General features: G+C 36.7%; 1 protein-coding gene across 1 annotated transcript in view; it reads right to left on the minus strand.

Annotated features, from left to right (window-relative positions):
- Positions 1-4,087: 4,087 nt before the first annotated feature.
- The window catches only part of scfd1 (sec1 family domain containing 1), a 35,778-nt gene continuing 23,063 nt past the window's right edge, over positions 4,088-16,802 (minus strand). Inside the window, exons 17-25 of the mRNA XM_085256951.1 lie at positions 12,058-12,137; positions 11,802-11,864; positions 10,764-10,839; positions 8,413-8,466; positions 6,339-6,391; positions 6,200-6,233; positions 5,463-5,528; positions 4,378-4,446; positions 4,088-4,278 (exon numbers count right to left, since the gene is read on the minus strand). Of these exons, the coding sequence (XP_085113077.1) occupies positions 4,255-4,278; positions 4,378-4,446; positions 5,463-5,528; positions 6,200-6,233; positions 6,339-6,391; positions 8,413-8,466; positions 10,764-10,839; positions 11,802-11,864; positions 12,058-12,137 (519 nt within the window). The 3' untranslated portion in view covers positions 4,088-4,254. The remainder of the gene's footprint in view (positions 4,279-4,377; positions 4,447-5,462; positions 5,529-6,199; positions 6,234-6,338; positions 6,392-8,412; positions 8,467-10,763; positions 10,840-11,801; positions 11,865-12,057; positions 12,138-16,802) is intronic.

Below are 16,802 nucleotides of genomic sequence, written 5' to 3' on the forward strand. Positions count from 1 at the left end.
GTCAAATCAGACAGACTTAAACTACAGATGCCTTTATTAGCACATCTGACTGAGACAAGAAAAAACAAAACAAAAAAACCCTCCACACTGCAGGCTGCAGATACATGAGCTGATATTTGTACACAGGGGAGTCTGCCTACATTTTCCTAGAGCACAACTATAACAACAGTTTTGCTGATTGTTAGTTTAAATCCACTGATAAGACAACACAAAGTTCAAGCGTGAACTTACTCACATTTGTTCTGAATTTGCAAAACAGTGTATATGATATAAGACAGTGACACTGTTAAGAACGAAGAACTTTCTAAACTGACTAGTTGATTTTTCCCTAAATAAAGCTATTATGTGTTGTCTGGGAACAAAATGTTAAAGATCAAGAGAAAAAAATCTGATAATATACAAGATGCAAAATTCTTTCTCTGAACCTCGTGAATTCCTTTTCTGTCTATTTCACGAAAACCTTATTTTCTGTTTCTCCCATTTTCTTTTATTATTCTTATTCTCTTATTCTCTAAGCACTTCTAACCTTTAGGTAGTGTGTGAGGGTGGAAGTCTGCAGCATAAAAAATTAAAACGGAAACGTGTTTTATGGTGTGGTCTGCTGGGGCGGCAGCATCTCTGCTGGGGACAGGAAGAGACTGAACAGGGTGATCCGAAGGGCCAGCTCTGTTCTAGGATGCCCTCTGGACCCAGTGGAGGTGGTGAGTGACAGGAGAACGGCGGCTAAGCTGTCATCCCTGATGGACAACATCTCCCACCCCATGCAGCAGACTGTGACAGCACTGAGCAGCTCCTTCAGTGGGAGACTGCGGCACCCACGGTGTGGGACGGAGAGATTTCGCAGGTCTTTCCTCCCCACTGCTGTCAGACTCCATAATAAAGACTTTAACTGATCAAGCACACACATCCATACATATGCAATAATACTAAGTGCAATAATCCTTTCTGTCATCGTTGTATTTTTACTCAGTTGTATATAGTATTTGTATTTGTATTCTATTTTTATCTTATTGTATATTTATTTTATTTTATTCTACTGTATATAGTATTTTATTTTATTCTATTCTGTACAGCTGTGTACTGTATTTATTCTTATTGTATTCTAATTTTTGCCTCATAACTTTTGCACTGTCCACTTCCTGCTGTGACAAAACAAATTTCCCACGTGTGGGACTAATAAAGGTTATCTTATCTTATCTTACACGATTTTGGTTCAAGCAAATTGGTGAACTATTTGACATACAACATGGGGATCTGTCACATTTCAATAAGGATTCACAGCAAATTTCTAACTGCAGAGTATGGATCAAGTGGTTATTTTGTTCTGGTCAAAAGGATGACAATGCTGTGGCAGAAAGTACTTAATTTCTAATATTATTATTATTTCTGTTATTTTTCATTTGTTTTAGAAGACGTCTCCTACAAAATGTAAACTCTGTTTAATGTTTCATAATTTGTCATTAAAAAGATTGCAGAACTGTGCTTAAACAGCAAAGGTGTTCACTTGTATCAGATATGTAAAAATCCATGACTTAATTTATTCTGTGGTACAAAGTCACTGAGCAGAGCACTTCACCAAAATCAAAACAAACTGCCATGAATAAATACATTAAAAGGAGGCAGTCTGTTGTCTCATTCAGCTGAACATCTGCCTTCATCATAAATTATTGAAATGTTTTAACAAGCTTAATAAATAAAAACACATCTGATAAAAAAAAAAAACCCTGAAAACAACAGTGCGTCTAAATAACAAATTTTTACCTCTGTAGCTTATAGTTGTTCATCTGGATGTAGCGTTTTCAGTGGGAGAAAGATAAGACAAACCTTTATTAGTCCCACACATGGGAAATTTTTTGGTCACGGCAGAAAGAACAAGTTGAAGAGAAGTAAAAGTTAAGAAAAACACATTAGAACAGGACAAGAAAAAAAAATAGAATAACATACTATACAACAAGAATAAAATACTTTATTATGGTAGGAAAAATTGCACTTGGTAATACTGCACATCAGGGAGACAGTTACAATTGTGTATGGGATGTGTGTGTGTGTGTGTGTGTGTCTGTCTGCACATGTGTGGTCATCTGCAAAGACCATGTTGTAGAGTTTGATAACAGTTGGAAGGAAAGACCGGAGACTCTCCGTCCCACATAGCGGGTGCCGCAGCCTGCCACTGAAGGAGCTGCTCAGTGCTGTGAGGGTCTCCTGCATGAGGTGGGAGATGTTGTCCAACAGGGATGACAGCTTGGCCACCATTCTCCTGTCACTCACCACCTCCAATGGGTCCAGAGGGCATCCTAGAACAGAGCTGGCCCTCTGCTGGGGACGGGAAGAGAATGAACAGGCTGATCCAGAGATGCTGCCGCCCAGCAGATCATACTGTAAAAGATGACCACGACAGAGTTCTAGAAGGTCTTCAGGACTGGGCCCTTCACTCCAAAAGATCTGAGTCTTTCCCCAACTCTCTGTGAATGGTACTTATGGCCATGTATCAATTGTCATTAATTAATTAAGTAATAACCTGGTGAGACTGAAGAAGTCACTTGGATAAGTGATGAAACGTTTCTCAAGACATTAAGACAAATAGTTTATAATTAGATACAAGATAATTACTAACTATTAGATATACTGTATGGCCATCTCAGAAATCGGGGGTGTTTTTAGTCATCCATGGAAATTAGAAGTGAAAGATGGAGGTGGAGGGAGTGGAAATATTGTTTGACAAAACCAAATGAAGGCACACTTATTGAAACAATCCCCAGCTCTCTTCGCAGGCCCATACAATAACCTGGTTCAGAAGCTTTCATCGACTTTGACCCCCTAATCCAATGTTGTAAATGTGTTCTTACATAGTTTCAGGAATACACAAACAGCCTCTGATGAAGATAATAATATTTGAAGCCCCCACAACACAAGTATATCTGAATATGACTGAAAGACATTACCTACAAGCAGAAATGAGATTTTAACTGTTTTAGTAAAATGAAGACAGAACATATCATCTTTGAGGTTGCAAAGTGTCCTTGTTTCTAAGCTCTAAAACAAACTGGTCCCCACCTAGCCAATTAAACGAGCACACACACACACACACACACGCAGATTAAAATGCCATGCTGACATAATCCTCAGTGTGAATTCTTTGTATTTGGTGCTGTTACTACATGGGAAAAAAGCCAAAGTAAGAAGTTAAAGTCCACTTTTAATAAATGTCTCCATTAGGGATTTTGGAAATCCCTTCAAAACAGTGGTTTTAAACACACATCTGGGTTTTTCCAACACCACTGGTTATTTTAAAGACACCGATATCACCTGTGACCAGAATCAGTTTAATCAGTGTGTACTTTTTGAGAGCCATCTTCACAAACGACAGAAAGAATCCAAATGCAAAAAATATAAAACAATGTGAGGTAAACACAGAGTAACACAAATAATAATTTTAAAAGAACAAATGAAAAAATAAAATCAGCAAGTGATGACTGTCTCTATTCCTGCAGTATAGATTTGAGGTCTGTTTCCGTTTCAATGCACAATAACTTTTATCACAGAACCAGTGTTACCAGCTTCAACTGAAGGAGACACGTGTAATTATAATTATATAATAAGTATAAAATACAAAAAAGCACTTTATGGGATAATAATGTGAAACGTTCTTAAAGGAAACATCTACATTTCACTTAGTGACGAGTTATAAAACAAATATTTTATGGTCTTCTGTCCACAAATTAACCAAATGTAAGAATTTTGTTTAAAATGCTGCATTTAAACATAATCAATTTCATTTTCATTAATTGCAAGAGGAATTGAAAGTAATGTATCTACTTCTAATTTTCCATATATTTAGCTTTAAAGTAGCTAATACCTTAAAGTATTAGCTACTGATAGTTACAATTGAAACTTAGTGGGGGTTTTAATGCACAAAACCTAAAAAGGAAATTTTTAGGTAGTTGCCCAAATTCACATAGCAGGAGGTTCTTTAAAGATGAGTTAAAGACACACTTGTCTAAAGACGATTTTGTAGTTTTATGTTTATGTATGCAGGAAGTAATGTTTAATGCTCTAAAATATGAAGAAATGCGTGACTCCAGAGACAGTGAGTTGGAACTGTTGAGCTTTATTAGTAGCGCTTAGTATGAGGAACAGAAATTACGGTGAAGACAGAAAATATTTAGTCCATTAACAGAACAGAGCAGATAAAACAAAGTGGAATAAAGATATCGGCAATGAGAGAGGGAGATTCACATGTTGTCAGTGTCCGTGTCACTTTTGGCCAAGTTGGGAGAGCTGTGAAAATGAAGACCACAACAGGTTTTTAAATAGACACAATGAAACGTCTATGGGCTTATTGGCTTATCCCCTCACTGGTGCTGTGTGGTTCCTCACCTGTTTGATGAACTGAGACGCATTGAAGAGCTCACTGCAGCCATAAACAATCTTCTTCCCCTGCTTAGACTGGAAATACAGAAAAATAAAATGACGTTTGCTACTGAACCTATTATTGCAGGGAGAAAGTAACACTTCCACACAAATACTGTTGTTTTTACCAATCTACATGTATTTAACACCTTTGGTGTTAGCTGGTTGTTCGGTGGTAATGTTGCCTCACAAGAATAGAGGTTTTTGGGTTCAAAGCACAGTAGGGCCCCTCTGTTTGGAATAGGTATATTCACCCTGTGCTTGCGTGGTTTTTCCGTGGGAGCTACGGTCTCTCCTACCATCAAAATCACTAGGTTAATGCTGCCTATATCAGGAGGTATTCAAAGCTTTCACTTACTGGTAAAAATAAAGCACTGAACTTTGCAAATAACAAAAATGATATAAAGAGTCTGCATGCCATTTTGTTATGTTAGTGTTAGTATGTGTTGTAAGTTTGGTCCAACAAACTTTGAATATTAGTATCGCAGTTATGACTTGCTCATGTTGGTCACTTTATTTCACACTGTAAACTGTAAAGCTGCTTCATTGGTCATTTTAAACCACTTCAAAGTCCCTTTAAATCTCAACTGTAAATTTTAGACTGTTATTAACCCTTTTTTACTCCAAAGTGTACATTTACTCCCCTTACCTCAGTCTCAAAGTATATATATATATATATATATATATATATATATATATATATATATATATATATATATATATATATGTGTTTATTCTTACTCTTCCTATATTTATTTTTGTTCTTTTGCACTGACTGGAACTGCAGCCTCGTCGTCTCGTCTCTCTATATACTGTACTGTATATAGCAGAAATGATAATAAAGTTTACTTTGACTTTGAGTACATTTTCCCGACTTCTATTTTATATAATGTGACAGTGTTTTCACTGAAGGACCTAAATTGTTTTAGTGTCATTAAACTTTAAGAGTTTTAGTTTGATATTTAACCCATCCCATGTGAAACTACATTGTATTCATCTAAAGAGACATCAGACTAAAATATGGAAAAGAACTTTGAAATGTACTACTGTACCTTGGTGTAGTCCACCAGATTCTGGTACTCGATATAGTTTCCTCCACCCACTACGAAGACGATGGCCTGAAACAGCAGGAGGTAAAAAAATCAAGCTTATATCAGAGGATATGTTGAAGGTGATGGACAGAAAGACTGCAAATGATTAAAAAAAGCTGCTGAAGTGATTTTACAGAATGAATTTCAAGTATAAACACTGCCAAAGACAAATGTTTTATGAACTGAAAGAGGTAGAGGCCTCTAATTGTATGCAGGAAATCAAGTTTTATTCCAATATTCAGGATTTGTAATTATTTACTTCATTACTATACTTATGTATGCATTTAATTTCAGATATGTTTTTACTTGTTCAAGAAATCAATTTTGTGATATTGTATCTTATTTTTTCACATCTATAATTACTTACTATAATAATAGTAATGTAATTACTAGTCCCACAGTTACTGTTTTATGATCTACCACAGACTTGCTCGCATAACTGTTGTTTTACATGTGATTGTGTGGTGACGGGATTAATAAAAGTCCAAATCAAATTCAATCTCATAAAAAAATTCCAGATTTGAAACTCTGCAACTTTCATCACAGCTAAGAAACAGTTAACTGTGCGTTATGAGAGAATCATGTGCGGCAACAGAAATTCCTGTCTGTCTTGTGTTTCCTTTCAACTTTTGTTTATCCTGGAAATAACCTGAACTGAATCTCATCAGTCAAACTTTGGTCCAGATACACAAATTCACCTCCTGAAACGGGTTCTTGTTCCTGGGGATGGAGCTGAAAGAGAAGGAAAGGATGATGAGACATCTTCGAGTGTATTTTACCCACCGAGAAGATGAGCTCTGCCAAGCTACAGATGAGATTTTGGATTTGTTTTCATACCTTTCACTGCCTCGCAGCATCTTTGGGTCAAAGTATCGATAATCATCTGTTTCCTTAAGGATCAGATAGAAAATTTTTTTTAGTCAGACGTACTACACATGACACACTTGTACTCAACAGCCACAAAAATAAACCCTAAATAATGTAGATGGTAGAGGGATATGTAGATTGGTTTGGCTTTTCTGATATTATTAGATGAAGAAGAGCCTCTGATTTGTAACTTAAAAAACAAAACAAAAAACCTGCTGGTGTCAAAATGTAAAACAACAACAACAACAACCAAACAAAAACAGAGTTAACCAAATTGAAAGCACGACAAAGGCAAAAGATTTATTTCACAGGTTGACCTGGTTGTGTTGTCTCTCAGCTCCAAGGACTAAACACAGACAGAATGACACAGCACTGTGTCTTTTGGCTTACTGTCACATGACCTAGATGCAGGTGGGTACAGGTTTAGTTCAAAGTAGTATTTGTACTGGAGAAGGATCGTTTTTGTCAGTGATGTAAAAGCCCAAGCAGACCATGAAAAACAAAGACGAGTCAGATTGATCATATTCATATTTTCCTCATTTTAATGACACAAAGCTCTGCAAATTGTACGTCTCCCACTCCATCCTAAATTAATTACAGGAAATCTCAGTTCTTATGCAGACACTCAAAAACAGCACAACCTATTTATTAGCTCAAACTTAAAAAGTATTTCCTTAACTGCTTTGAGCCGGTGTCTACAATGGCACCAGTAGTTTTTGAGGTCAAAATTAAAACTTGTGCCAGAGCACCTCACAAACGCAGAAAAACAAAGTTAAACTGTGATTTTCTAAAAGTCGTTGGAGACTTTAAAGGCTTTCAGTTTGTCCACATCAAGAGAAAATCGTACAAAAACCTCCACTGTGAACAGCAACATGGTTTTATTACGTGGCTTTATCTGATTAATGTTAGTATTAGTATTAATATTTTATCTAACTAAAAAATGAGTAATAACCTCTATAAACTTCTCCACCATTTTGCTATACTTTAACTAAAACATAACCTCGAAATGCAACAGTTTTACACTGAGGACAATCTGATAGAGGGAGAATGTGCTCCGTTTCTTTTATCTTCATCCCAGACTTCCATCCCCGCTCCACCCTTTCCCTTTTTATTCACAACAACAGGACCTTTGTTGGTAGTCTGTAACTCCAGACGCTGAGAAACCTGCAGGGGGTGTGTGTGTGTTCACTTGCAAGTCTGTCACTACAAGGACCGGTTTAAGCTTTGAGCAGAGACATTTGGGACTTAACTTCAAAAGGAATTTTTGAAAGTTCAGAGTTTGTTTTAGGGTTCACGTTAGATTCAGGTTTTGCTTTGCATGCATATTTGTGCGCATGGTCAAAATGAATACATGGGCTGAGAGTCAGAAACTGCACTTTCAGTTCAATGTGATAAAGTGTGTTTGCTAGTTCACGTGGGTTCAAACGTGAGTAATAGAATATGTACTTTCCTTCCTCTCACACATGGACCACAGCAGTTAATATGAAGCTAATGTAATTTGTGGCATGTGTGTTGGAGCTGTCAATCACAGCTGAAGTGACACAAAAACGTGTCTTTCTTCTGAGTTTCCTCTCACCAATTAAGTTATGTTGAGGCCTACAGATATGTAGGTCTTTCAGAGGAACCTTTCATATTTTCTTTAGCAGAGAAGTTCTACATGTAATATAGAGTACTCTGCAGTTTTGTATTCACACTATACGTACATGGTAAGCTGCTTTTATATCATGTGTCTTTCTGTCGGTCAACTTTACACTTATATTGTATATTAAAGTTCCATTTGAGTAACTTTTCTTTCACATCAAGAGAAAACAACTTAAAATGATTCACGTAAAAATGTGGCTTTTTGGAAAACTTTTCCCAATCTGTACCGCAGAAGTGGACACCAGAGACACATCAGTGGGACTAGAATCCCCCCCCTCTTAATACTCGTATTAAGTGTTTCTATAAAAGGGCTTGGGCTTTTCCCGCTTTTCACAACACTTCCTATATTTTTAACTAATATTGGAAATATGTTTTTTAAATCATGAACAAAAACAAAACTCACAGGATGAGACTTCATCTCCATCAGGTTGTCCAGGATACGGGTAACCGGAAGGTTCTGGAAAAAAAAGAAAAAGAAACAACTTTTAACCTCCTAGGACCTGGCGTCCACATATGTGAACATCACATTTTGGGTTATTTAGACTAAAATATTCAATTTTGCTCTACATGGGCCTGATATCCACTTACGAGGACATTATACTGCTACTGTTCTATCAAAATTTTAAACGAATATCCTCATATGTGGCTCTGATTTTTCTTAAAAAAAATAAAAAAAATAAGGTAAAAGAAAAAAAATCTGCTAATTCTTTGTTTTTACATTCATCGGGCCCCAATCAGCCCAAATATCAGAGAGAAATGAAAAACGCACGTTGTGGAAGAGTTCGGGTCTTAGGAGGTTAAACATAACAAAGAATAATGAATCTCTTACAATAAATTCATTTACTTTTTATGATATTTCATAAGAATCATGAGTTTGTGTTTAGGTTGGACTTTTTTTCTTTTTAGATATTTGGTAAGTAGCTATTTTGGAAAACTGGAGTTGCAAGTGAAGAAAAAAAAACAAAAAACAAGAATAACTTCAAATATCTTCCCTAACAGAGCATCAAAAGATGCATTCAAATCTACTCTCACTGTTAATAATGTTCTGGCAGCGAAGCAGAACAGGTGACTTCAGCGGGTCCAATTTCAGTATGAAGAAAACAGACGCCACCCTCCCAGTGTGTACGTGTGTGTGTGTGTGTGTGTGTGTGTGTGTGTGTGTGTGTGTGATGATTATAAATGACTTTCTTGTCTGTGCCAGTTTTAGTCTGAAACACCCTGTCATCGTCATCGTGCTCATCCATATTCCTGTTGTCTAGGAATGAGAACGTCGTCACATTGTGTGCACTTGATTTAATATTCTGCCAGATGCAAGCAGACGGAGGATGGTGCTTTTGTGCAAAGGCTGTTAAATGCAATGTGCAGATGCAGTTCAAAATTATCTCGTATATATAAATATATATATCTAAATATAAAAATGGGAATGCTGGAGAAGATGTGGATCAGAAGAGCCACATCATTATCATATCTTTTGGGACTGCCCTAACTTAAAAAATTACTGGATGGGAATTCATAAAACTTTGTGTGAGGTTTTTAAGATAAAATTTGACATCAATTTTGTAAATTTGTACTTGGGCTTGGTTGCTGGCTCGGTCCGGGGAGGGGACACAAAACTCTTACAAGCGCTATTAGCGGCCAGCAAAAAATCAATAACCAGAAAGTGGTTAAATCCAATCCGCCAACACTTGAGGAGTGGTTTAATGTGATTTTCTAAATATTTAAAATGGAAAAATTGACATTCTTTTTAAAAATTCTAAAAGACAAATTCTACAAAATATGGAATAAATGGATTAGCTTTGTGTCCCCCATCCGCCCTAAATTTAGGTAAGACCAGCCCTGAATTGGTGTATCTCCCATGTATCGTACAATGTCAGGTTGACCCTCAACTTCATAATATGTACCTAATGTAGTCTTTGTAAATAAGTTAAACATGCTGCATTATGTAACACACTGTCAAGCCAACGAGTTAATTTTATTTTTTTGCTATCAGAATGTAAAACAAAAGGACTAAGAAAAAGGTTTTTTCTTCTTTTTTTGACTAAATAAAGTCAATGCACTTTATTGTAACAAGTCCTTTTTTTTTCTTAAATAAAAATATAATTTAAAAAAAAGAAAATGATCTCGTTTTCAGGTGAAAACATATGCCAAGGAAGTTTCCCAAGTGTTACATGGACAAACATGAACAAAAATGTGAGAAAAGGAAAAAAACAGAAAAAGAAGGAAAAGTGCTGTTGATTACAGCCCTGTCCCTCCAACCTAGCACTTTATTAACTACAATTAAATAAAAAAAATCTTCAGATAATCTTCATATAAATGAGAAAAAATGTGATCTCTGTGACATTTGGGACTATTTTTAAACTAAAATGATTCTTCCTTTTCTTCTTACAAACGAATGCCATTTCTGAGGTGCTAAAAGGTCCTCAAAAACTCTGACACGTGTCACATGTATGAGCATGAGTGATGTAAAACAGCTTTCAAAGTTTCCATAAATACAGCACATTATAATAAATATGTGTAGCTCTGATGATGTAAATATGCAGCAGTTGTGTGGCAGGCTTTAAATGTAGTTTTATCACTTTAATTTGAAGGCTGTAAGGCATCTTTGGTCAGATAAGACTGGGTACTGTTCAGGTTGATGAACTGGACTTTAGACAAGTTCTTAATTACTTTTCTTGTGTTGATTTTGGTAAGAGTAGTTCATTGTTTCAGCTGGTTTTCTGGAATTGAAATGGTAACAGAAGGAGTTTTACTCACATGCTGTTTGAGCACCAGGTTTTTCACACCCTCCATGACAAACTGGGAGCCAGTATTCATCACTCTGGAGAACAGTCTGTGGGGATGGAGTTGGGGGGGTGGGGGTGGTAAGGAGAAATAGATGAAGAAAAGCCAGGACGGGAGGAGAGACAGGATGGAGGAAAGCAAGAGGCGGAGGGCAGGAGGACAGGGTTAGGCTGGTAGTCTAAGAAACTCTAAAGTAAAGGAGAGAGTGGGATGTCCCTGACTTTTTGATTCAAAAAGTCAGTTTACAAAAATAGAGTAATAAAAAACATGACCACAGCCTACACTCAGGAAAACAAACTTTCAGGATTTGTGTTACACTGTGATATCACAATTACACAGCCAAGCACCTAATTAGTCCCACCTGGATCCACCCCCTACTCTACCTCTACTATAGCAAAATCACAACTGCTGTCACACTATGGTACCAGTGTGCCTGCTATCACCATCAACCTTGGTTGTATGCCTACACACAGAGAACCACTTTCTTAGAGGGCTACGAATATAGACGTATATACACAGAGTGAAAAGGTATGACCCACTATTTTATTGTCTCATTTTTCACTAGTGTATCTAATGGCAGAGGCAGGAAAGGAACAGCTCACTACATGAATGAAGCACACACAGCAGCCATTCCTTTGGAGCTTAAATTTGGACATATTAGACTTCAATAACACACGGAAATAGGGTGTAATATGTGACTAACAATAACAGTAGGAGAGTAATCATAGTAGGCTCCAGTTATATTTCACAGCCATTGAGAGGCAATTAAGGCACAGTAATATGTGGTTATGTTGTTTCTAAACAGTTTCTAAAGCTGCTAAATCTCAGTGGAAAAACCTTACAAAATTAATACATAAAGCTGGTCCAGCTGTTTAATTCACTGCTGATTACTCAATGAAAAGAATGTTTAAATTGTCATATAACATCATTTTAGACTTGTCATCTCACTTATTAGTTCATAATTCTAAAACTATGTTAAAAAGGTACAAACTAATAATATTATTTACTTACCCCATAGGTTTGACTCCACTGTTGCCATAATTGGCTGGTGTGGCAGCCATTTTGGTAAAGGCCCTTGAAAGCATGAGAAGAAACCAGAAAGACTTAAGCATACTGACGAATTAGTCAATACCGTGTAAATTAAATGATTTTTAGATAAAGCCTTGATGGAAATTTTGAGTTCAGCATTTATTACAAAATCTGTTGACCATTGGAGGGTCAAAATATGTGGAGTTAAATGATGCTGCTGGGAAAAAACACAACTTACTTCCATTGTTTAATGTAGTTTAGAGGTGAAAGGTCACAGACTGCATCCAACAAAGCCTTCTTATACTGCTCCAAATCAGACTGAAACACAAAAACAAAATCCCACAGTCATCTAATGTTAACACATAAAGACGCCCAAGGCTAGAAAATAGGTGGAAAATAACAACAACAATAATAATAACAGAAAATAATAATAAAATGATAAAAGGTTAAATAATGGGGGGAAAAAAATCAATCGCACAAACCTTCCTCAGCATAAGAGATGTTTCCTAATAGTGCCACCAACATGTAATCAAGATGTTCTTACATCATTGAATAAGGAGTGACTGTTTATATTCAATAAAAAGCTAAACAGACACTGTGAGTATTTTGAAATAGGTGCAGTGTCAGCTTTGCGACTAAAAGGTACTGGCAAAAGTTCTGGGAGGAGAACATTTAAGGAAATAATATAATTATGATTTGAAGCACATAAGTTTGCAGCACACAAATTAACACAAATTGTTTTGAATATTGCAAAACGTACATCTTATTTGCACTTGATGTGATTGTGATAAGTGCTCTTGGGAGTGTTTATTTATTTAGAATTGAGAGGGAGATGCTGTCAAAACAAGTGTGTAACTGACACTGACAAAATGATCAAAGCTGTAGATCGCGTTCCAAAACTTGGCTGTGTCTTGTAACTCTTCATTGAGTCATCACCCTGAATGTTTAGAGTTGAGCACCAAATATATTTGGTCTACAGCAACACTTATATTCATGAAAGAGAGAACTTACATGAACAAGAAAGTCAAGACACTTTTTGCAGCGAATGACTGGTTTGTAGTGTTTTAGATTTTTAGTCCCATTTCTATACAAAAATCTCTGCGTCTTATCTCTCAGCAGTGTGCACACAGTGCTATTATATGCAATACAAGGCAATACTGTATACAAGGATTTCAGGTTTGTGTGCATAAACCCTATGTTCCACCTGACCTGTCAGATTTATTGAATGAACAGCTATCTCAACTATTCTACCGCACACAGTCCCAAACAATTTCTAGCAGAAAAGTTTGCAAATATACGAAAAACATTGATTCTCAATATATTAAAGATTGCTCTTACACTGTATTATGTATATAATGTTACTAACTCCCTTATCAGGTCTGTTCATTTTTGACCCCCAAATTTACTTTCAGCACATATTTGTGATTGCAACATCAAGCTAATTTTCACACACTTAGTAAATCTTACTGTACCGTGGCAGAATATTACACCAGCAGTGTCAAACATAGGTTTGCTGAACTGTGGCAATCCAACCCACTGGAGTTTGTTTTACACTATAAAAATGACAGAGGAACGAGGCATAATCTTTTGACTTTTACTTTATTTTGCACCAGAAACCAATACTTTTCACTTTAAGTGACCAACTGGTCATTATCGTAAGCCTTCTTCTAGAACTGTATGAACAAGTTTCTTTGACTTATGAGTGTGAATGTATAAAAAACTTTAACTGAAATAAATATTTTTCTTAGGACTTCTCAAAAGGTCCACCACCTGTTTCATTCATTAAATACAAAAGGTGTTTTCTTAGGTTATCCAACAGTCCAATCCATTCAAGATCAAATTGCAATGTATGTGGCCCATGAACTAAAATGAGTTTGTCAGCCAAGGCATATCATAATAGGAATGATTGAATTTTGTGCACCAATTTAATTTTGGATAAGCTGGTGCCATTCACAATAGAGCAGAGTAGGTTAATGGAAGAGGAGTGCTCTGTGATGTGTTTTTGTCTGAAAAAAGTCTTAGTTATTGTCAGTTATCACTGATGTACATGTGGGATTTATTTAGCCTGCACTCTTGACTGAAACAAAAATAAATGAAACATCACTTAAGCCACCCCATGTCAAATATTTCATTATGCATTAATCATAACACAGAATTTAGCTGTTCAGAGTCCTGCCAAGTAAAGTAAGACATTAGTGTATATAGTTCAGTTTACTTCAGTGTGAAAGAATATGATGCAGTGTGGATCGTCCACACATAGCTTACTCTGATGAGCAGCTCGTGGAAGCCACCCAGGCATTATTAAAGTGCCAAACCATGTTAGAGGGCGCACAAAAGTGTGCCTGATTGTTTTTGTAGCTATCTGATATTTATCTAATCCACACTAATGAAAATCCAGCAGCAGTTGCAGAAACCTTAAAGCAAATAGAAGAGAGTAAGGAAAAGGGTGAGAGCGAGGTCTGTGAGATATAAAACAGGAGGTAGAGGAAAGAGAGCAAGAGACAAAAAGACATGGACAGAAGGCCAAGAGTTGGTCACAGAGGGAGAGGGATGACCGGAGATGACAGGAAGGAAGAGGGGAAAGAGTGAAAGAGGGGGTGGAGGAGAGGGGGCTGAGAGGGTACTCCCAATGGGGAACATCTCTCAGCTGGATGAAAGATGAAAGCAAGAGTGAGGCTCACATTTTGGCAGAGGGGCGAGCAGTCACACCATCTCACAGCAGAGGAAATGGAGGATGACACTCTGAGAATCACAGAGCTCAAAGTGGAGATCTTAAACAACCATCAAACAGTCTCCTTTCTGTTGTTCACATTTGGGAAACTTTTCGCCGAAAAAGACGATTCAACAGACAACTCCAGACAACCCCTTCACAAACCTGACCAATCACTCCTTGAAATGGGAATGTCTTAGAATTATACTATACTGCATTATCCACAACATACTGGTACATATCATCTCAACAATAAGAATTATACTGGTCCAAACTACTAAAAATGCCAAGAATAACACAGTTTGAGAGACAATATACAGTATTTTTACACTAAAAAGTTTGAATCCCAATAAACTATACCATAGCTCAGCATGGTGTGCAGTGTGTCCTTAAGAAATACAAGTGCCAGGCCTAAAAAACTATCTAGAGCAGACGAACAGTATCTGAAAGTCATGTCTTTAAGAACTGAGACCTGACGGTCACATTTAGCGTCGTCAACAGCCTCATTAATTGCCACCCTTTCATCAGGTGGAATGGTCAGTTGGAAATGTTTACATATTGCCCAACGTTACTACACAAATGACAAAAAAAGACTGCCTGAGAGAATTCTGACTGTGTAAAGAATAAAGGTTTCTTCTCAAATATCGACTTTCAAGCAAAATACAAAGAAATGAAGGGTTGCTCAAGAGTTTTGCTTTATACTCTTCATAGCTGAATCAATGGGCTACTTTCAGTCATTGTGCAAAGGTACTGTTTATAAGGCTGGGGATACCTGCATTCAGCTGAGAGTGAAAAAGTCACTTGGATGAGTTCTCCCACTGAAAACGCTACGTCCAGATGAACAGAATCAAGCTTTTGGGATTTACTTACCTGGATGATTAAGCATGCATCAAGAAAGCCAAATCAGTAATGTGACCTCCCCCAGTGTACTTTAAACTTATCAGGCATTGCGGAAAATGGGATGCTTTCATAAAACAACATCCAAGGGTTGTAAGAAAAAGAAAAAAACATTTCTGTCATCTGGAAATGGTTGTGACGGACAAGATGTGAATCAAAGATCCATTCTTCAAGAATCCAGTGGAGGGAAAATAGGTGTGGATGAGAACAAACAGTGAAGAGAAAAACAAAACAAAACATAACTGAACTTACTCTTGATGCCACTTGAGGCTGGCTCTCCAAATATTCCTATCTTAAAATTGATTTTTGGCTAGGCTTAAAGTTAGGGGCAATGGGACGCTTCAATTGACAGGTAGCTCTTGGTGTCTTCTAATCTAACCAAGTCAGTTTTTTTCTGAGAGAAACTTTGGTTCAGCCATTTGTCAGTGGCTCATAATGAAATGATAAATACGGTACAGCCAAAAAGATGTTTCTCATACAGCACATCCAAAATGTGGCTATCGATCAATATCCTTTGGTTCTGAGAACACAAGAGCGCAACCTACTTCAAGCCATCTGCACAAACCATTTCTATTATTTGCCAAACCACAGCTGGTGTTGCAAGTCTCCTCTGTGCCATTTTTTTGAGCGATGATCTAGAGCACTGTCATCTAAGATGACAAATTAAATTCTGTTGGGTTCAGAAGTCTGAAACAAGATGCTGAGACTAGGCCGGGTTAGCTTCCACTTCAAAACATGGAAGAGACAGCGAGATCACTACGGAAGGAGTTTTATTTAATCAGTGAACTTATAATAGAGTGTTTAACTGAGAGAATAAATCTAGTTAATCTCTTGTTCAATCATAATTGTGATCCTATAAAATAACGCCTACCATTTTTAAAAGTGCCTTTTTGCATAATGAGTAGTCTTATAATTTTTTTTAGTATTTGCTAGCTTTGAATAGAATAGAATAGAATAGCCATAATGTGTACAACCCATAACAGAATATTATTTTGGCTTGTACACTGGCAAAAAGTCAAGAAAGTTGACTCGCTTCTTTGCGAAACAGTTACCCATTACAGAACATTCATTGGATTTTTGCAGTGGCAGTACCACACTACATTTCCTTATGAACAAACATGAAAATTTCGTTATGATCTCACGTGTTAAAAATACTTTGTAATGTCATGTTATTTGTATATGCTGCATTCTATTAACACATCTCTCTCAGAGAAAGGTATTAAGAGCTGAAGTCAAATAGTGGAAACCATCACAGAGAAATAAGCTACTATACCGGCTTTTGATATTCTTGTCTTTCTTTTTCCGAAGTGCAAATTTCACAGCCTCATCAACATTGTATTCCCAAAAGGGCAAAAACGTAAACATCTAGGCAAATT

This window comes from Mchenga conophoros, linkage group LG19 (assembly GCF_057382185.1).
Source record: "Mchenga conophoros isolate Kocher_MC1m ecotype Shallow Benthic linkage group LG19, M_conophoros_male_GT1.1, whole genome shotgun sequence".
NCBI lineage: Eukaryota > Metazoa > Chordata > Actinopteri > Cichliformes > Cichlidae > Mchenga > Mchenga conophoros.